The following is a 23510-nucleotide window of genomic DNA, read 5'->3' on the forward strand; positions in this document are numbered from 1 at the left end:
GAGTGTTGAATTTGGCAGATATGAAGGAACCTGTTGGGAACCCAAATATTTATGAGCATATTAAGTGTGCTTATACCAGATGAAACTTTTCATTATATTACTGCTGGCGCTTGGACTATACCTTCATTGAAAAAAGAAACAAACAAAAGAGCTTTGCTGGATCATATCAAAGTCTTGCCTAGTCTAGCACCCATTTACATACAGTGTTGTTATTTTGAGTGACGTGGAAGCAAAGCTTGAAGTACCAGCTTCCTCCAGTTGTTCCTTCCAGTAACAGATAATTCAAAGGCAGTTCCTGAATTTCAATTCCTGAAAGCGGAGGCAGCACATACCTAATGAGTAGTCAATAATTCTCCATTAATCTGTTGATTCTGTTTTGAGGTCCTTGGCTCCTAGTGGCTATCAATCTGTCTTCTATTATTATAGTGAGTTCTCTGTATTAATTCTACAGAAAAGCACTTTTTTCTCTTTTTCCTGACTCTTGCCAAATAGCTTTATTGGCAATCCTCTGTTTTTACGTTAGTGTTTGCTTTGCTGTGAATACAACGCAGAGATGAGCAACCTATACTCTAGAATTGCATGCACAGACACAGACACAAACACAGACAAAGGCACAGACATGTACATATACACACCCACAACCATGGTGTATTTTAGAAGTTTCACTGATCACTTTTGTTGAACTTTAGTTGAAGATATTTTGAGAAGGCAAACACACAAATGTTGCAACAAAATCCATAGAAAGAGCTTAAAATGGAAATGGAGATGGAGAAGGGAATTCTAATACAGTGGTACCTCTACTTAATTATTATTATTTTATTATTATTATTATTATTATTATTATTATTATTATTTATTAGATTTGTATGCTGCCCCTCTCAGTAGACTCTACTTAAGAACTTTTCTAGATAAAAACTGTGTGTTCAAGATTTTTTTGCCTCTTCTTACTACTTTTTTGCCTCTTTTTCTACTTTCTGATTCTATTCTTTCTTTGCCTCTTTTTCTACTTTCTGATTCTATTCTTTCTGATCTTTATTTTCATTTATAAAAATGAGATAATAACTTCTAACAATAAAAACGTAAAATAGAATGGTTGAAATCATTATGGAGTCTAGCCTGTTGGGGCTGGGAAGCTGAGTTTCTCAGTCACTGGTCTCATGGGACACTATCCAAGGTAGACTTATGCCTTCCCATCAATGAATTAGAGACAAAGACAGAATAGCTAGCTTTACAAGCTTTTATGCCACAATAAAAGGGCATCACATTCAGATTTTGTCAATGTCTTCATAAAATCATACTTGAGCAATCACTGGGGAACAAGGTCAAAGGAGAGCATCAAAATATATTTTGGATGCAGGCTTCAATGCCATTAAACAAAGAATCAAGACAAAGTAATTCAGAGTAAAGCTTTTGCTACATATCCTAAGCGTTACCCTGTTTCCCCGAAAATAAGTCACTCCCGAAATTAAGACATAGGACAGGTTTCGTAGAATTGCCTAATACAAGGCATCCCCCGAAAGTAAGATGTGGGAGACGTTTTGTTTCACAGCATTTCACAACATATATAACATATATTTGAAGAAAGTATAATTGTTGTACATGGAAATAATAGTACAGTAGTACTAAGAAATTCTTGATAGGATTCACAGTTTGTCTGGTTATGCTGGTGTGTGATGACAAGTACTGTAAAGTATATAATAAATGTTCATTTTTTTGGTCAGCAATAAATGTGAATTCTTCATTGAAAAAAATCAAGACATCTCCTGAAAATAAGACGTAGCACATCTTTGGGAGCAAAAATTAATATAAGACACTGTCTTATTTTTGGGGATAGCAAGAACTGTCTTATTTTTGGGGGTAGCAAGAACATTAGATCTATGTGTCTATCATTTCAGGGAATTTGACATAAATCTAGGCTCTACTAATTCTATACAGTGCTTCTGAAAGGGCCTGCAACCTCTTTAGAAACAGCAGCTTCCACTTCAATAAATTCAACACATGCATTTTGTAATAAGACATCTCAATGTACAGAAATATTTGAATATTTTTCCTGGACCACATTCCTTAACCCTGTACCCCACCTCTCATCTTTTCCAAAAGAAAGTGAGAGACAAGCGAACTCCAGAAACTTTTCCACACTTAATGTATGTGTTCATATATATTCTATGTATAATTTATATATGTTAATACAGTGATACCTCATCTTACGAACCCTTCGTCATATGAACTTTTCGAGATATGAACCTCGGGTTTAAGATTTTTTTGCCTCTTCTTCCGAACTATTTTCACTTACGAACCCACCGCTGCCGCTGGGATGCCCTGCCTCCGGACTTCCGTGATCAGGCAAAGGCTCCCCTCGCTGGGAAACCCCACCTCCGGACTTTCGTTGCCAGCGAAGCACCTGTTTTTGTGCTGCTGGGATTCCCCTGAGGCTCCCCTCCATGGGAAACCCCACTTCCGGACTTCCATGTTTTTGTGATGCTGCAGGGGAATCCCAGCAGGGGAATCCCACCAGCGCAAAAATGGGTGCTTTGGCTGGCAAAAGGGGTGAATTTTGGGCTTGCACGCATTAATTGCTTTTCCATTGATTCCTATGGGAAACATTGTTTCATCTTACGAACTTTTCACCTTACGAACCTCGTCCCAGAATCAATTAAATTCGTAAGATAAGGTATCATTGTATATTTACTTAGTATACTTTTTTGGATAGAAATAGATTTGAAATGGACTACAAGTACTTAACAACAGTTCATTTAGTGACTGTTCAAAGTTACAGTGGCATTGAAAAAAAAAGATTTATGACTGCTTTTCATATTTATGACCGCTTCACTATCCCCATGGTCACATGATGAAAGTTGAGATCATTGGCAATTGATTCATATTTATGACAGTTTTGGTGTCCAGGGGAGGCAGGGTCTTGTGATCCCCTTTTGCAACCTTCTTATGAATGAAGTCAATGAGTAAGCAAGGTGCACATAAAAACCGTGCTACTAACTTAACAACTGCGGTGATTCGCTTAACAACTGTGGCAAGAAAAGTCATAAAATGGGGCAAACAGAAACTATGGACTCAATTGTGATTGTAAGTTGAGAACCACCTGTAAATATCCCACGAGAAGAGCTAGGGAGTTCACCAAAGAGGCCACTGTGATTATTGATGTTGAGGCCTGCACCGGAGCTTGCACAAGACTTTCCAAGGAGACCCACAATTTGTTCTGGATATTGAAAAAGTATTGTCACAGCTTTTCTGCCACCTACATACTGCAATTTGGGGAAAAAATGATGCCATATATAAGAGGAAAAGGCAAAAAAAACCCCAATCCAACAACACTAGCGAATGGGTGGTGAGAGAGAGAAGAAGTAAGAGGAAGGCACAGACATTTCATGCTCCTTTTTACGCATTCTGTAGACCAGTGTTTCCCAACCTTGGCAAGTTGAAGATATTTGGACTTCAACTCCCAGAATTCCACAGCCAGGGAATGCTGGCTGGGGAATTCTGGGAATTGAAGTCCAGATATCTTCAACTTGCCAAGGTTGGGAAACACTGCTGTAGACCATTGTCCTCTATAGTGAGATCTTACTCAGCTCTGAGCTGTTGAGATGGAACTCAGTCTTTGTGATTGTAACTGAAAACTCTTGCTGTTGTTTAAATACAAAGTTTTATTTATTTATTTTTATTTATTTTATTTTGTGCAAAACATAATAATAATAATAATAATAATAATAATAATAATAATAATAATTTATTAGATTTGTATGCCGCCCCTCTCCGAAGACTCGGAGGTTACAGAGGATATACTCACAGTAAAATATATCAAAGAAAGAATAGAAGAAAAGATATAGGAATAAAATATATCAATGAAAAAATAGAAGAAAAGACATAGGAATAGAAGAAAAGATATATAAAGAAATATATATTATATATAATCTGCTATATTTATATTTATAGCAAAGGTAGACATTAAAAGGTATTTTGAGCATTTATTCTTACAATCTCTTAATACTGTATTGGCATTCGGTCCGCACTGATTGGAATAGGTCCAAAATAAATAAATAAGGGAGAACAATAGCACTTAGATTTATAAGCCACTTCACAGTGCTTTACAGCCCTCTCTAACTGAGCCAGCATATTTCCCCCAACAATCTAGGTCCTTATTTTCCATCGGAAGGATGGAAGACTTAGTCAGCCTTGATCTGGTGAGACTCAAACTGCCAAATATTTTTCATATTCCTCTGTGGTAACAGATTATATAAAACATGTCTTACATAACTCAGTAAAACACAACAACTCAGCTGGCAATTATTACGTGGTTGGAAAATTAACTCAGTCACAAGGCTCATAAGAAAGTTTGCATTTGTAACAATAAAAGTCATTCTGAACATTAAACAAGTCAAATAATTATTTTTTCAAAAGAACATTTCAACTAATTCAGAGGCTAGGTCAAAACTAATCAGTCATTGCCATAGAGCAGAGCAAGGCAGATGTCAAAGCTGGCAGAATCAAGAAAGATGCTATTTACAACTTTTTACTCTTTCCATGGGAACTGATGCCCTTTGACCAAATTACCACATGGCTGCTTTGCGCAGCGACTTTGGTTCCCAATTTATGTTAAAATTGATAGTTGGCAAATTTGGCTGCTTTGATAGATATGTTTGGAAACCTGAAGAACAGGTTTAGACAACACAAATAGCCCATTTGTCAGGACCGCAATTTCCCATTTTTTCAAATTATGTATGATACTTCTTTCTACCCAGTTCTCAAAATTTTAGAGTCACGTTGCCTAAAGTTGGTGATACAGTAGTCCCTCACCTATCACTGGTGTTACGTTCCAGACCTGGCCGCGATAGGTGAAATCCGTGATGGGGAATTTATCGACTGATAGTACTTATTTAAGTATTTATATTGTAATTGTTTGGTAAGTTTTCATTGTTTTAAGTGTTTATAAACCCTTCCCACACAGTATTTATTTTAGATACAGTGTTTAAATACAGTATTTACAATTTTAGATATATATATTTTTTTGAAAAACCTGCCGATCGAGTTCGGCAGGCTGTTTAAATCTGTCGATCGACTTCCTCAGAAACCCGCGATGAAGTGAAGCTGCAGTAGGTGAAGCGCGGTATAGCGAGGGACTACTGTACTGCGCTTGTGACTTCTGTATTTGAATAAAGATTAATGACTTGCATAAAGATAGATGATGTGACTTGGAATAATACTTATTTTTCTAGCACTTTTATTGGTCAATGACTGAAATAAAATTTTTGTCTAATAAGTCTTGTTTCCAACTCTTGTTGCCAACTAAGTTTCTGCATGCTGCACTTAAGTGGATGATTGACTAGATTTCTTAGTTCAGCTTGTGTAGTTTCTATTTCAGTATATGCCCAGCCATTCTGAAATACAGTGGTACCTCTACCGAAGAACGCCTCTACTTATGGACTTTTCTAGATAAGAACCGGGTGTTCAAGATTTTTTTGCCTCTTGTCAAGAACCATTTTCCACTTACAAACATGAGCCTCCGAAACTGTAACCGAAAAAGGCAGAGAGAAGTCTCTGTGGGGCCTCTCTAGGAATCTCCTGAGAGGAAACAGGGCCAGAAAAGGCGGGGAGAAGCCTCTGTGAGGCCTCTCTAGGAATCTACTGGGAGGAAACAGGGCCTCCACCCTCCCTGTGGTTTCCCCAATCACATACATTATTTGCTTTTTCATTGATTCCTATGGGAAAAAATGTTTCTTCTTAGAAAAATTTCCTACTTAAGAACCTGGTCACAGAATGAATTAAGTTCGTAAGTAGAGGTACCACTGTATTGAATGTTGAGCTAACCATACTGTTTCTCTTTCCTTGGTTTTTTTCATGCTTTGGTTTTTTCATTTGAAGGACTGTTTTGTTTTATTTTCATGTCTGATCACTCCTATTTGATCCCTCTCCATTAATGAAATTAATGATGTATACCTTTAACCTAAAATTCTTCTTGCAGCCTTAAATCCATACAAAAAAAGACATCTATTGAGTGCTCATGTAGACCATAAATAACTTCTCATCCACTTACAATAAACCACACTTCTGAAGCACCTATTATGCAATTCAGATACTTCATGTTTATAGTCAAACTTTAATATAATAGATCACTATTATAATAAGTATGAAGGTATGCAATGGCTTTAGACTTCACAAGAAAATTATACCTAGTTCTGCTGAGCTGCAGAACTGGCATATATCCATAGAGAATGTCAGTGTTTGCCTAGGCTGGCACAATGGGTAGGTGCAAGCAAAGCAGGCTATACATGATAGAGAACGTCAGTGGATGCTGATTAGGATAACTAATCAGCACCCACTGATTTAAACCCACCCATGGCGTTAAAGATTTTTGGCTTGCCCAGAGGCTTTGGGAGGGTGTTTTTGGCTTCCAGGGAGCCTCTGGGGCGTTTTTACCCTCTCCTGGCTCCAGGGAAGCCCTTGGAGCCTGGGGTGGACAAAACATGAGCCTACTCGGCCCACAAGAAGTTGAGAAAAAGGCCATTTCTGGCCTTCAGAGGGCCTCTGGGTGATAGGGGATGCTATTTTCGTCCTCCCCAGGCATTAAATTGTAGGGTATGGGCACTTGCCCAAAGCACGATAGTGCATACATACGATTTTTCAGTACCCAAGGAAAAAAAGGTTCACCATCACTGGCCTAGACAATGGTCTAATAAATGAAAATTGAGTCTGAAAGAGGAGGATGGATGAAAGCATGATAGAAAGCACCCTCCATAGTTTTTAAGGAGTGGGGGTACCATCACACTTGCATAATTCTGTTAAAATAACCAATAATAATAATAATACTGTATATACTGCTAATGTGAATTTTATATTTTTTATACTTGAGGTTTTTAAATGTAGTTTTATCTATTTGTTCTGTGCCACTTCAGAATCACAATAGCAACACTATGCATTTGATAAACATAAACAAACAAACAAACATCTTACAAAACAGAGTTAATATTCCCAGCTCTGTTGGTCTGTACTACCTTGCAAGGCTAACAGAAACCTAACTTGTAGCATTACTGTTATAATCAATGAGAATATTTTTGCAATTTTCAAAGTTATTTAGAAATCCTTTATAATGCTCCCCCCCCTCTTTTTTCATTGCAGGAAGGAAAATGTCTCTATGTTATTTTGGTGATGGCTATATATTGGTGCACCGAAGCGCTGCCTTTATCAGTGACTGCTCTTCTCCCTATAATTCTGTTTCCTTTCCTTGGAATTCTCCCAGCCCACAAAGTTTGTCCCCAATACTTTTTAGACACCAACTTCCTCTTTTTGAGTGGCTTGACCATGGCGGCTGCCATTGAAGAGTGGAATCTGCATCGTAGAATTGCATTAAGGATCCTTATGTTAGTGGGAGTCCAACCAGCTCGGTAAGTAACTACAGAAACAACTAAAATGAAGGTTTAGTTGTATCCAAAATAAGAAAAGAAGGGGTGGACTGACATTGCACTTAGCTGTTTTTGATTGTTTTTATGTCTTACAATGTATACTGCTCAAACTCACTTGTTGAGATGGGAAACTATAGAAATAATAAAATACTAAATAAAGCAAATGAGATAAAATAAAATGTCTAAACTAATTTTTCAACTGATTTGGGGATAAGCCTCATTAAACCCAATGGGTAGACTTGAGAAAATATATAAATCTCCTGTTGAAATGATGGAACCTAAGTGATTTAAAAACATGAAAACTGGATTACAATGAAGTAATATCTTTTTATTTTTAATGTACTTCCCATGAACTGGAAGTGATAAAAATCATATATTGCTTAACAAAGATGTTACAGATAAGTCACAGTGTTAACTCTGTAGCCAAGGGTTACACAATCAAGAGCAATTTAGCACAAGGCATGAATAAGAAGCACAAGGCATGGTTCTAGAGAAAACATTTCTCAATTCAAAACATGTCAGGAATACAAACATTTTCTCTGCAATATTTATGTCGCCCCTCTCTTTATATGGAATTAAAGTGCAGAGCATGCTTGACACTGGCTAAATTAAAACAGATTTATAACTTTGGTTGCCACAAAGCTATTGTAGGGGTTGGCAATATGTGATATTGCAATTCCCATCCTCCTTCAATATTGGCCACATCAACTACAACTCATGAGGCTTGGAATTCATCAACAATTGACAAGTCTGATACTATGTATTCTCCATCTCTTCTTTACTTCCTACAATCTGTTGCAGTAGGCATGCAGGAAAAGAAACACTTGGAGTTGAATGACTAGGATATTGTTTTCTTTTAAACAAAATATCCTCTACATTTATCTCGGGTTCAAAAGTTCAGTCTGAAGTGCCAAAATTGAAGTGATAGAGGTACTGGCCCTTACAGATCTCTTGATGATCTTTGATAACATTGGTCAAGATATCTTTCTAGAGGACTTTGGAAGGATTAGCATGGAGGGCACAGTGGTTGCAGTGGTTCTTCTCTTTCCTCTGGGGCAGGTTAGTGATGGTGGGGATTCCAGTAGTGTTAAGTCCCCGATTTGCAGGTTTTCTCAGGACTCTTCTCTCTTCCCATTCCCTAAATGGGAAGATGGCATCACTTGGAATGGGTTTAATCCTCACCAGTTTGCTGATGATACTCAATTACATATACTGCATCTACACCAGTGATGATATCAAGGTTTTATCCATAAGGCCAAAGACTGGGGGACTGGAGGAGGAAGAAGAGGTTTTGATTTAGCCCTAGTGAGATTGAACGACTGTTTTGTTTTATTTTCTTCTCTGATCACTCCTATTTGATCCCTCTCCATTAATGAAATTAATCCATTTGATGTATACCTTTAACCTCTTACATAAATGGTACTATACACCTGTACAAATTGCACACTTCCAGGGGAAAGAGAAGGGCATATGTTGGCACGGATGCCAGAAAAAAGGGATTTTTATGCATATGATTTGGGAGTGTGCAGAAATTCAGAAATTCTGGAATGTAGTCCAGAATGAAATTAATAAAATTTTAAACATTGATTGGATTATTACAAAAGAAATAGCAATTTTAATCAAATATAGAGAACTAGGAGAATTTAAGGAAATTAAAACCGCAGCATTGGAAAGTGCTCAAGCGGTGATGGTATTAGGATGGAAAGATTCTACAAAATGGACACTACAAAATTGGTACTGGTATATGGTGGATCACATACATTTTGAAATTATGGAAATAAGATTAAATAATTTTGATAAGAATAAATTGGAGAAGCTGATGGTGCGATGGAACAAGGTAAAAGAGTATATGTTAAGTAGAATCTGTGATGTAAATATGAAAAATAAATTGCAATCACTCTTTTAGTAATACTTGATCAAGATAGAGCCAAGGAATAATAGATAAACAATTAATTTTTTTTTCTTGAATCCTCTTGTATGGGTGGTGGGGGTGATGGGGTGTGTGTTGTTGTTAGGTGATGGGCACATGCACTGTGCACTGTTATATGTTTGTTTTATGTAAACTTTTAAAATCAATAAAAAATTTATTTTAAAAAAAAGATGTATAACCTAAAATTCTTCTTGCAGCCTTAAATCCATACAAAAAAAGACATCGATTGAGTGCTCATGTAGACCATAAATAACTTCTCATCCACTTACAATAAACCACACTTCTGAAGCACCTATTATGCAATTCAGATACTTCAGGTTTATAGTCAAACTTTAATATAATAGGTCACTATTATAATAACTATGAAGTATGAAGAATGGCTAGAAGTCTTAGGAGTCACTAAACCAGGAGATTTCCCAGCATTTGTTATGGCTGGGATAGCATTCTCACAAAAAATATCATAAGGAGTCTACAGTTCCTAGAACAGTGACGATGAACCTTTTTTTCCCTTGAGTGCCAAAAGAGCATGCACGTATGCTATCACACATGCCCACTTATATTTTAATGCCTGGGGAGGTGAAAACAGCTTCCCCTGCCCCCACTCCCCGGAGGCCCTCTGGATGACCTGTTTCCCATCTTCTGGTTGGCCCAGTAGGTTCGCACTCCCTGGCTCCAAAGGCTTCCCTGGACCCAGGGGAGAGTAAAAACACCCTCCAGCTTTCTTCTGGAGGTTCCCTGGAAGCCAAAAATGCCCTCCCAGAGCCTCTTTGTGAGCCAAAAATCAGCTGGCCGGCACACACATGCACACAACAGATTTAAATTTAATATTAACCGCTCCAAACTTGACTGTAAAAAATATGACTTCAGTAACCGAGTTGTCAAAGCGTGGAACTCATTACGGGACTCTATAGTGTCATCCCCAAACCCCCAACACTTTACCCTTAGATTATCTACGGTTGACCTATCCAGATTCCTAAGAGGTCAGTAAGGGGCGAGTACAAGTGCACTAGAGTGCCTTCCGTCCCCTGTCCTATTGCTCTCCTATATCTCCTATACCTTTCTTCTATTCCTATATCTCTTCTTCTATTCTTTCATTGATATGTTCTATTACTATATCTTCTTTTCTATTCTTTCATAGATATATTTTACTATGAGTATCTCCTATATAACCTTCATCGTGTATTTTACTATGTGTATATAGATATATACCCACTAAACCCTCAATGTGTATTGGACAAAATAAATAAATAAATAGTTCGTGTGCCAGCAGATATGGCTCCATGTGCCACCTGTGGCACCCGTGCCATAGGTTAGCCATCACTATCCTAGAATCTCAGCTCCAACTTGACAAACAAGAGGCATAAATACATTTTAATTGTTCCTGAATTGGGTGGTCCTACTTATCATGCATTGGTCACTTCCCATTCAGATTACTGCAACACAAGCTATATGGAGTTGTATTTCAAGACTTCTCAAAAGCTGTAACACGTCCAAAATACGGTGGGGTGAATAGTAATGGAGTCACTAAAATATTGTCAGATAATATTACTTCTGCATAAGCTGCACAGGCCCCAATGGTTTCCAGATGCAAGTGAAGATGCTGGGTATCACCAAGAAGTCTTTCATAGTATAAGTTTGGTTATAATTGTCACAGAGCAACACAAGCAACACCGACAAATACTCTGCAAGATTTCATAGGACAAACTCGCTTAGAAAAATAATTACAAAATGTAAAACCTGTTTAACATATTCTATGGATGTGGCTGTCACCTTGACAACAGAACAAGGTGTTTCTACTCTTGTTGGTTTCATTTTGTGCTGCATTTTAATCCCTGTAAATAAAGACAGAGAGCCATTCTGTTCTGGTGGGTTAAAACGTCAGACTAGAAACCAGGAGATTGTGAGTTCTAGTCCTACCTGGCACAAAGCCAGTTGCGTGACCTTGGACCAGTCACACTCTCTCAGCTATGGGCATAAGAGAATGACAAACCACTCCAAAAAACTCTTGCCAAAAACCCTACAGACTAGTCAAGGCAATTGCCGAGTGAGAAAGTAAAATAAAGGCATTTTCAAATCAATCTTAGCTCCTGGTGAGTACGTGAACACATTTGTATTGCTGCCAATACAAAAATGCTTTGTTATTGCTTTCTTTTAGGATTTTGTTTTCAATTTTTCAACCTATTCAACAATCCTGTTTTTTGGTACCTTTTATCCTAATACAAAGTAGGGCTTTGGCGAGGTTTTTTTTTTTTTGTTCCAAACGCGGGTGCATCTGTGGCTCCGAGCGCAATTTTGCTGGCTCCACAGTTGCAGCAGCAAAATTGCGCTGGCCCTACAAGAACTTATGAGCTGCGGTGGTGAGCGCAATTTAGTGTTCTGGCGCATAGTCCTCCACTTGGTCTGACCCAGCTGAGTTTTTTTGAGATCAGAAAGGATTGGCTAATGTTGACATCTTTGTGTCTGGCTTTAAATCCTTTTCCTGTTAATATCTTATAATTTGTGTTATATTCTGGGTCAGTTTTGCTTATTCACAGTCAGACTAGATATCAGTTATAGTCGAATATATAGTATATATGGAAGTGTAGAGAATAAAGAAGGTGATATAGAACCATAGAAACATATAAGTCTGACGGCAGAAAAAGACCTCCTGGTCCATCTAGTCTGCCCTTATACTATTTTCTGCATTTTATCTTAGGATGGATATATGTTTATCCCAGGCATGTTTAAATTCAGTTACTGTGGATTTATCTACCACGTCTGCTGGAAGTTTGTTCCAAGGATCTACTACTCTTTCAGTAAAATAATATTTTCTCATGTTGCTTTTGATCTTTCCCCCAACTAACTTCAGATTGTGTCCCCTTGTTTTTGTGTTCACTTTCCTATTAAAAACACTTCCCTCCTGGACCTTATTTAACCCTTTAATATATTTAAATGTTTCGATCATGTCCTCCCTTTTCCTTCTGTCCTCCAGACTATACAGATTGAGTTCATTAAGTCTTTCCTGATACGTTTTATGCTTAAGACCTTCCACCATTCTTGTAGCCCGTCTTGATGGAATGAATGAAGGCAGCAAGCAGATCAACATTGTGGAAGTCCAAATGTGGCAGAGATGATCTGAAAATGTCCCAGACAACCCTTCATGTGAATTCATGTGAACATAAAAAAGATAGGAGGAGAAGCACATTAAATCTTGCAAAACTCTGTTACTATAGCCATTCTTAACAAAAGTAGTTATAGTTGGCATATAGTAGTTAAAAGTGGCATATTTGGCCTATCTGGTAAGTGTTGTGGTTGGCTCTGGGCCAGCTCCTGCTCCGAGGACTGTGGATGTTGCTTTGGGAGAATCCTCAAGTTCTCAGAGACTGGTTTTACTGCCAACAGCTTCGGACAGTGAAGATTATGTATCAAGGGCAGACTCTGGGAGTGAACCAGGATTGGACAGTGAGGTAGATACAGGCAGCCCATTAGCTAACGACCCCATTATTGAGTCATCAGACTCAGAGGAAGAGAGATTAATAGATGCTCGTAGGCACAGGTTTATGACAAGAAGGGAACAACTGCGCAAGTATCATAAACGATAAGAGAAGATACCTGTGGCTGGGGCAACTAGGCTAATGGGGCTGCTGATAAATTGCCAGCGTCGCTGAGAGCGTGCATGGGAGATTATCTGTTTGGATAAGGATGTCATGCTTGAATTTTTTTCCTGATTATTCACAGACACTTGGGGAGATTTCACAGTTAAGTAAAAACTTGTGGAGTGACTAAAAGAGGTTTTGGCTGTGACATTTTTCACAGCTGCTCCTATCTGCTTTGGTTTGTTTTATTCTCACAGCTGGCAAAGTCTGTTATCTGTGTTTGAGCTCATTTGCTCAGTTTAAAGTGTGTGTGCACACCGTATTTTTCTTTGATAAACTGTTCTGCTGTTTAATCTGCATCAGTGTGAGTTTGAATTTACATTCCTGACTTCACTGGGGCTCGTAAGTTACGTGAGCCCGGCATAACAGTAAGTCTGACAGTAAGGCATCAAATTGGCAAATGCTGGTAGGTGACATTACACTCTACTGATTACTAATCTAGAATGATGTCATATAGAATTTTCTCAACTGAAATGGAAAAAAATGATTCTATAAAATCCTGAATTTTAACATTAATCCTCTTCTCTTCTCTTCTCTTCTCTCTCTTCTCTTCTCAGGCTCATTTTAGGCATGATGATAACAACTTCTTTCTTGTCTATGTGGTTGAGTAACACAGCCTCTACTGCTATGATGCTACCAATTGCACTGGCTGTTTTAAAAAGCCTTTTCGGAGATAAGGAAACATCTAATGATTGCAATAGGATAAAAGAAGAAAATAAAGGTAAGTCTGATTGACTCATTCCAATGTTCCTAAAACTCTAAGTTCATTTTTAGTGTGTATGTGTATATGATGTGTGTGTGTGTGTGTGTGTGTGTGCAAGGAGCACAATGGCTCGGGGGTTAAAGAGGCTGAACTTGGCAGAGGGTTTGACCCAAGAGCTATGCAACAAGATGAACTCCTGTTACCTGCTCCAACTCCTTCCCACTTAGCAGTTCGAAAGCATGCAATTGTGGGTAGATTAATAGGTACCATTTCTATGGAAAAGTAGCAGCATTTCATGTGTCTTTATCTTTAAATTTTTTAATTTATTGACTCATTTTGCAATACACACATCAATAAACTTTTTTAACAGTACTGTGTCATAGGTATTATATGATTATTTACATTTATTTCTATACATCTTTATTTCTCTGCTCTAACCACCTATTCCACACCTCATAAAATCCTGTTTCCTATTTGCCTTACATTTCCAAAGGGAACCTGTACACCTCTGCACATTCGAGTATTTTATGTATAATCCTTACACCACTTGGTATATTTTCAAGTTTCCAATACTGAGCTTATACAATTCTTGCTGCAGTTATTATTTGTAAAATGATGGACTTAATTTGTTTCTTTATCTTATTGTTAATGATTCCTATAATTTCTTGCAGCTATCTCCTTAGTTGTTCCCAATATTTTTTCACCCTAGTACATTGCCACCACATGTGATAAAAAGTTCCTTTTTTACTTTTGCATTTCCAACAATCCAGTTTTATATTATTATATTTTTGCCAATTTTGGCGGTGTTAAATGCCATCTATGGAGCATTTTACATTGGTTCTCTTTGAATGCAGATGACAGTGTTAATTTTCAGTTCTTGTTCCATGTTCTTTCTCACTCCTCTAAATTTATATTACGGTCTATATTTTGTGCCCAAGCAATCATCGAATCCTTCATAATTTCATCTTACATTCCTACTTCCAATATGTATCTACAGTGGTATCTCTACCTAAGAACACTTCTACTTACGAACTTTTTTCCACTCCAAGTCTTCGGAGAGGGGCGGCATACAAGTCTAATAAATTATTATTAAATTATTATTATTATTTTCTAGATAAGAACCAGGTGTTCAAGATTTTTTTGCCTCTTCTCAAGAATCATTTTCCACTTACAAACCCAAGCCTCCAAAATTGTAACCGTAAAAGGCAGGGAGAAGCCTCCGTGGGGCCTGTCTAGAAATTTCCTGGGGGGAAACAGGGCTGGAAAAGGCGGGGAGAAGCCTCCCTGGGGCCTCTCTAGTAATCTCCTGGGAGGAAACAGGGCCTCCACCCTCCCTGTGTTTTCCCTAATCGCACACATTATTTGTTTTTTCATTTATTCCTATGGGAAAAATTGCTTCTTCTTACAAACTTTTCTACTTAAGAACCTGGCCATGGAACAAATTAAGTTTGTAAGTAGAGGTACCACTGTATATGTTTTGTTATAAATTGTTTTCATTCTCTATCAATATTATATCTAGTTGTGATATTCTTTGTATTCTATATTCTTCCATATCTTTTCTGTATCTTTATTTTTTTCCTTATCTTTTTAAAAAATTTATAGGCTAGCCACCTCCCTGGCTTGTTTATATGTTCAAAGCAGTTTTGATTTGCTGCTTTCAGTTCTTTTATCCTTTCCTCTTTCTCTACTATATTTAATTTATGTTTTGCCAGGACCATTTTCTCTTTGATTTTTTGAATTCTGAGGCTCTCTTGTAATTTAGTTTCTAATTTTTTAATCTCATGAAGTGCACTCTGTGTTTGCCTTTTTTCCTTTTTTTTTGCTAGGTAAGCTATTGCTATGCTCCTCAAGTATGTCTTAGCTGTATACAGTATTGGATTCCTACCAGAATTGGGGTGGGTGGGGGGAACACGCCGCACTGGTAGCAGAAATGGAGCTGCATGTGCAGCTCCGGACGATTGGCAGGCACGTGCACATGTGGAAGTGAGATTTGGATTTTCGATGCAAAATCTCACAAAAAGACGCGCACACGCATGAGATTTCGGCAATTTCTGGTTATTTATTTTTGCTTCTGCGCAAGTGTGGAATCAAAAAAATCACCAAAATCTTGCACGCCTGTGTATCTTTCTCGCAAGATTTGTTTCCTGTGTATGTGCAGAAGCCAAATCTCGCTCTGACACAAACATGCACCCGCCAGACCTGCGCGCATACCCTCTGGTTCCCCGGAGCTGTGCGTGATTCAGCACCGATAACAGTGGTAAGTTGGAAACCCCGCCTGGCTGTATATCTTATAATTTGTAGTAGAATAGAATATAATTCTTTATTGGCCAAGTGTGATTGGACACACAAGGAATTTGTCTTGAGAGCATAATGATGTTGGTTATTTGGTATTTTCTTCAAAAAAATACTTCCATTTCTTTCTAATTCTTAAAATAAATCATTTTTCTTTTAAAATGTGTGGGTTTAGTGTCCATCTTCCCCTAACTTTTTTTTGTCCTTTCCAAATTATTTTTAAAGGATTGTGATCTGCCCACATGTTGGGCATTATTTCTACAGTTTCTATATCCTTTCCTACCTCTCCATTCATCCATACCATATCCAAATAGGATCAAGATTTATGTGGGAAAGGTATATTCCCTTTTCATTGGATAAAATTCCCTCCACAAATCAAATAAGCTGAGTTCCTATACCATATCAAAAAATGCTCCTGGTAATATTTTTCATCTCTTTATTTTTTACACTACTAATATAGTCCTTTTTATCGTTCACGACCACATTATAATCTCCTACAATACAGATATTTCCCTGTCCCAGTTCTATCAGTTTTGCATGCAATTTACTATAAAATTATTTTTGGTTCTCATTTGGGGCATAAATTGTTACCAATAGCCATGTTTTCTGTTCAAATTGTAATTCTATTATTATCTTTATCCTGGTGTTTTAATTGTGCCTTTATTCCTTTCCTAATATACACCACTATTCCCCTATGTTTTTGTTCCTCTAATGTTGTGTATAATGTTTCCAGTTTTGGGAATTCCAGACATTTCCTATGTTGTTCGTTTATGTGTACCTCTTGTAGGCACAATAGGTCTGTACTGTACTTTGTTTAGCTAATTTTGTTAATATTTGTTTTCTTTTGGCAGGGGCATTTAATTCATTGACTAACTTTACAGTCTTTCTAAGTCACTGGTTTGTTACTCCGATCTTCCTTCGTTTGTTGTGGATCTCCTTTTTTAATTTTTTTTTTGAAAATTAAAAAGAATAGCATATATACATTTCTAAACAGTTCACACTCCATATCTGTTACATGTTGAATTGTCAGTTCTACACATTGTCTTAAATTAAGCTCTATGCACTTACGTGTATGAAACAAGTAAATATATTCTTTGTTTTATGGCAATCAATAATTAAACCAAATCTGTCGTCAATCTGTTCCTGCCACTCTTACTACTGAATCTCATCCTTTCTTTCATCAACTTTTTGCTTTCTACTCTTTTCCTTGTTCACTTTTGTCTACCATCAGTCCTCTCCTGTCACTCTCACCACCGTCCTTGTCTCCAACTTTCTGATGTCTTCTATTTCTTTCTTATCCTTATCCTTGTTCTCCTTCATCTACTGCCAATCTATTCCTCTCGAACTCACCACCAAATCTTTTCTTCTCTGTCTCCAACTTTCTGTTCTGTAGAATTCAGTGTTCATTCACCTAATGGAAAACCATTTGTCTCCAGTAGAACAATATTATAGTTTTTAATAACAATTTTATAAAAAATCAAGAGGAACAAAAGATCAGCTGCTCATTGACAAAATGATACCAAAAATGCAAAACAAAGAAAATGAATTTAAATATGGTATGGATTGATTACAAGAAGGCATTTGATTCTTTACCCTACAGCTGGATTAACACTTGTCTGGAAAACTTTGGAGTCAACAAAAAATATCTGCATATTTTTTTTAAAGCAAATATACAAAAATGAGAAACAGTTCTAACAGCAAATGGGAAGAACATTGGTGAAGTCAATATCAGAGGAATCTACCAGGGGGACTCACTTTCACCATACTATTCAACATCACATTAATTCCACTGACAATAATCCTATGAAACACAAAACTGAGATACCAAATCTCAAGCCAACATGGCAAGATAAACCATCACTATATGGAAGACTTAAAAATGTATGCAAAAAGCATTACTGAACTTAAATCAATACTCAACACAGTTCAACTGTTTAGCAGTGACATCAAAATGAACTTTGGACTTGAAAAATGTGCTGTATTATCCATGCAGGGTGGAAAAATGAAAAAAAAAAAGACTAGAACTGTAAAATGGAAACATAATGAAAGCAGTAGCAAAGGATGATGGTTACAAATACTTGGGCATATTGGAAGCAGATAACATCTTGAATAAAAATGTCAAAGAGTCAACACCTTGCATGGACAACTCTTTATATGGGCATGGCTTGAAATGGGAACCATCAAGAAAGAAACAGAAGGTTTAATACTCGCTGCTCAAGAACAACCACTACAAACTAATGCCATGAAAGCAAAGATACAAAAATCCACTGACAATCCAAACCGCCAACTTTTTAATGAGAAAATTGAAACTGTTTCACACTTAATATGTGCAGCAAGATCACACAAACTGATTACAAGGCTAGACATGATTAAGTTGCTAAATTAATCCACTGGTGATTATGTAAAAAAATATGACTTACCTGTTTCCAAAAAGTCATGGAACATAAAGTGGAAAAATAACAAGGCGAAGATCTTGTGGGACCTTTGAATACACGTGGATTATTATTTGGAACACAATATGCTAAATATCACAGTTGTTGAAAACTAAAACTTACAATTTATTGATATCACTGTACCAGGAAATGCCAGAATCGAACAAAAGGAACTGGAAAAAAACATGAGATATTGTGACCTGGCCATCAAAATTATGTGATTATGAGTGAAACACGTAACAGTGATACCCATTGTCATTGGAGCATGAGCAAGAATTTTACAAAATACATCAATAAATGTATTTTGTAAAATTCTTGCTCATGCTCCAATGACAATAAATTGCAGCTTTCTGCTATAACATCAGGGGAACTGCAAAAGGGTGTACTGCTCGGAACAACATACATTTTAACAAGATATTTGGTTGATACCTAGGATGCTGGTAGCATCCCATATCAAACTTCAGCGTCAGTCAATGATATTTGTGATACATTTTAAATGTTCAGTTGACTGAGTTTCATTTTTAATGAATAAAAGTTTATAATAATAATAATAATAATAATAATCACAAAAATGATTATAATAAATTGCTGTTTGTATAAATTACAACAGTAATGTTTCAGTTACTGTCTGAAAAAGAGTACTCAATATAGCTTTATCAGCAAGATAAAAATCAATGATTCAACATAAAAGAACAATTATAGCTAATGAATATTTTTTCAAAAAATGTGAGTTTAAGAATTTAATCTTCATATACTGCTTAAAAACAAAGAAGAGTGATTAGTCGAGGTTTTAGAGGTTTTGACCTACACAGTTTGGGAGGAAAAATAGACAATGTTAAAAGGGTTTGGGTTTGATTGCCGAGTCATACCTACAGCACATTGTTTTTACACTATTCACAACCCCTCCTGCATCCCTGTGGATGCCCTGATTCAGGTTGCTATGTCCTACTATATTTGTGGGTCTCAGTCTTAAATATGTTAAACTGAGTTAATGTTAAACTGAGATAATGGTTGGTAGTCAAGATTTTTCAATATGGGTATGATGGGTTTATGGTATTTTCTAAATCAGGGGTGTCAAACTCGCTAATTGAGGGTCACATCAGGGTTATATTTGACCTTGGTGGGTCGAGGTAGGCATGGCCAGCTTGACATCATTTGTGTCTGGGATACCTTTGGTGTCCTGAGCACTCTATCAGAGAAAGACGGACTCCCAAGCTCTGTTTTCATCTGCTATGGCTTCCTGCAACCACGTGCCAGTAAAAACAGAGCTTGTGAGGGCCAGATTGTGGCCTTCCTGAGCTCTGTTTCCACTTGCAGAGGCATCACGGGCCGTTCCTTCGCTATTTCCAGAATGGCCCTGTGGGCCAGATCTAAGCACCCAAGGGTTGGGTCTGGCCCGCAGTCCTTGAGTTCTACATGGTAGCAAATAAGCTAGCTCACTGCCTGCTAACCAAAGCTTTTTGTTATTCTTCAAGGGTAGTCTCAAACAGAGTTCAGTGCTACCAAAGTATGGATAACTGTGGCCAGATCCAACCACCTTGGGTTCACTCGTACCTTGTTTCCTCGAAAATAAGATGTACTCTGAAAGTAAGGCATGTCAGAGGTTTTGCAGAATTTGCTAATATAAGGCACCCCCTGAAAATAAGGTGTAGTCAAGTTTACATACGGTATGGTGGAAAAACATACGATACCATTCAAAGTTGTTCTTAGTGGTACCGCAATAATGTGGCGTCCTCTGCTGGCCCCTTCCATCGCTTTGTACCGCCCAGTACAGCAGACACAGTCTGCTGCTGTCTCACTACCATTACAGTCTCCACTACAGTGCGTAGACTGTAGTTCCCCTGGTGGCCGGAAGCTGCAATAGCAGTATACTGTTGTACCATATAAGTGCCATCGTTTGTATGTGTGGGTGCCATACTGACAGGTACCGTACCGTAATCAGTGTACCGTATGGTACATTTTCTTTGGGGGTGTCAGCTTTTCTGCCTGTGAATTTGTCTTATTTGAGAAATATAAGGCACCCCCTGAAAATAAGACATAGCACAACTTTTGGAGCAAAAATTAATATAAGACAGTGTCTTATTTTCGGGGAAACATGGTATCTAAGGCAATCCTCCCTGGCAACACCACCCTCAGTGGATCTAAAATAGCTGAGGACAAGAAGTTTCTGATTACAGACTTACTGTTCCAGAGAACGTAATCCTTTTCCTAATAGTTTGAACAAACTCAAAAACTAGATTGTATCAACATTTGCCCAGTCTGAGACATACACTTCTGTACTGTGGAATGGAAAATGCATTGGCGGTATATTATTGTTTTAATTCCTTCCCTGTTATTCTACTCATGAGCTGAGACACCATTTTATTGCCTAAATAAGAAAGAATGGTGAAATGGTGAAGTATAAAACATGACAATGCAGAACTTACAGGTTCACTGAGCAGTGGAACACATACTTTCAACAGCACAGTGAGCAGGTTCATAGACTTTGTCCACCTTGTGCTTTTCTGTAATATCCTGTCTGTTCCAATATGAAGAAAGAAGTAAAAGAAGATGACAGTTCCAAGTGGAAAAGTTTATACAAGATTTAGGGTCAAAAGAGCACAGGTTCTGTTACAACTCAACAGGGTATTTTAATCCTTAGTGATCCTAAATTCTGTCCCTCTGCAAAAAATGTATTAAAATTCTAATAAATGTGAAAACAAGCATTTCACTGAGGTACACTATCAACAAGTACATTTTTCTTAAACTATGATTTTTGTTCATTATGAATCTTGAAAAATCCTAATAAGATGAATGAAATAAATAGAAACAAAGAAACATAGAAGTCTGACGGCAGAAAAAGACCTCATGGTCCATCTAGTCTGCCCTTATACTATTTTCTGGATTTTATCTTAGGATGGATATATGTTTATCCCAGGCATGTTTAAATTCAGTTACTGTGGATTTATCTACCACGTCTGCTGGAAGTTTGTTCCAAGGATCTACTACTCTTTCAGTAAAATAATATTTTCTCATGTTGCTTTTGATCTTTCCCCCAACTAACTTCAGATTGTGTCCCCTTGTTCTTGTGTTCACTTTCCTATTAAAAACACTTCTCTCCTGAACCTTATTTAACCCTTTAACATATTTAAATGAAGAGCCAAATATGATGTCATCAGAGGTAAAAGTCTCCAGGCAGCTTGGAAATAGATTTGCTAGAGTAGATATGCAACTGCAAATATATTTATTGTTCCTTAAAAAAAACAACCAAGACAAACATTAATGTAATATTTGTGGTATCCTTGATATCCTATATTATAATAATACAGTATAAATATACCGGTACTTCAAGAATAATTTTTATGTTCTGTTTAAAAACTCTTTTGTAATTATTATTTTTAGGTTCAGTACATCAGAATAAACTTCATATGGTGCCAACTGAGATGCAATTTTTGACAAATGCTAATGAGTAAGTACCCTATCTGTATGAAGTATCAAATTGCTTACTTGGTAGTAATCCTCATGACATATATTCCTGTTTTTATGGAAAACAATTTTCCACATCTTGCTATATTTTAGAAGATTTGGGGAACTGGTGAGATGGGAATTTTTAATTTTCTTACTAGGCAAAGACGTTGGGCGCTGACTGGGTGCTCACTCCTGCCGTTTTATCCTTCCCCTTTAATTCATTATTTAAATATTCCCCCATTTCCTCCATTTAAATATGTTAAAGGCTTAAGTAAGGTTCAGGAGGGAAGTGTTTTAATAGGAAAGTCAACACAAGAACAAGGGGGCACAATCTGAGGTTAGTTGGGGGTAAGATCATAAGCAACGTGAGAAAATATTATTTTACTGAAAGAGCAGTAGATGCCTGGAACAAACTTCCAGCAGACATAGTTGGTAAATCTACAGTAACTGAATTTAAATATGCCTGGGATAAACATATATCCATCCTAAGATAAAATACAGGAAATAGTATAAGGGCAGACTAGATGGACAATGAGGTCTTTTTCTGCCATCAATCTTCTATGTTTCTGTTTCTATTTTGTAAATAAGGGACAGAAATCTTTACAACTGAGAAACAAGCAGATTTTGATGCAAAAGGTTGGTAAAAAGACACTCAGGATTTGTATCTGGGCATGAATTTATAGAGAGGGTGTACGGAATTTATAAAGAGAGTATATGTGCTATACAGGGAGGAACTGTGTGTAATGTTTTGCATGTCTATGCGACGTTTCGGCGAAATCACATTCACCATCTTCAGGCTGAAGTTCCAATCTTTGTGTTGTTGTAAATGGAATGTTAGCAACTGACATGTCAGTTGCTAACATTCCATTTACAACAACACAAAGATTGGAACTTCAGCCTGAAGATGGTGAATGTGATTTCGCCGAAACGTCGCATAGACATGCACACCTGTCCTCATTAGTAGCATTTCTAGATACTGCTTGCAAAGTGCAGTTCCCACAATTCTCAATAACATAGAAACATAGAAAAACATAGAAGATTCACAAATGTATTGTTAAATCTGTTACATAGTGGTTTTACACAAAATCCAACAGGGGCATTGTTCAATAAGGCTACATGTGATGAGGATATTGGGCATCTTCAGATTGAGTTGGGAAAGATCCAAAGTTGGGTGATCCAGGGAACACAATGGGGTAGTGAAAATGGAGCTCCATCCAGAGAACCCAATTTGCACTGAGAGATGAAAGAAAATGTAGGGCATTCTGCATAAGCCACGCCCACAGTGTGGTAGTAAAAACTTTGGTAGCCATTCACTGGTTGGACCTAATCTATAGTTCACCAATGATTCAACACAGCCTAAGCATAGCCCATAAAATCATCTGCTACAATTTTCTTCCTGTCAACAACTACTTCAGCTTCAACCATAACAACACATGAGCACACAACAGATACAAACTTAAAGTAAACTGCTCCAAACTCAACTGCAGGAAATACGACTTTAGTAACCAAGTAGTTAATGCATGGAACTCACTACCTGACTATAGTATCATCACCTAACTCTGAAAATGTTACCCTTAGACTATCCACTGTTGACCACACCTGATTCCTAAGAGGTCAATAAGGGGCTGTTACTATCATGTATATAAACATTGTTATATC

The 23510-nt window shown here is 37.3% G+C and overlaps 1 protein-coding gene across 1 annotated transcript in view; it reads left to right on the plus strand.

Annotated features, from left to right (window-relative positions):
* SLC13A3 (solute carrier family 13 member 3) overlaps window positions 1-23510 on the plus strand; it is a 62600-nt gene that overhangs the window by 11165 nt on the left and 27925 nt on the right. The window contains exons 2-4 of the mRNA XM_070744682.1: window positions 7129-7394; window positions 13535-13698; window positions 21786-21852. Coding sequence (XP_070600783.1) covers window positions 7129-7394; window positions 13535-13698; window positions 21786-21852 — 497 coding nt within the window. The remainder of the gene's footprint in view (window positions 1-7128; window positions 7395-13534; window positions 13699-21785; window positions 21853-23510) is intronic.

This window comes from Erythrolamprus reginae, chromosome 3, assembly GCF_031021105.1.
Source record: "Erythrolamprus reginae isolate rEryReg1 chromosome 3, rEryReg1.hap1, whole genome shotgun sequence".
NCBI lineage: Eukaryota > Metazoa > Chordata > Lepidosauria > Squamata > Dipsadidae > Erythrolamprus > Erythrolamprus reginae.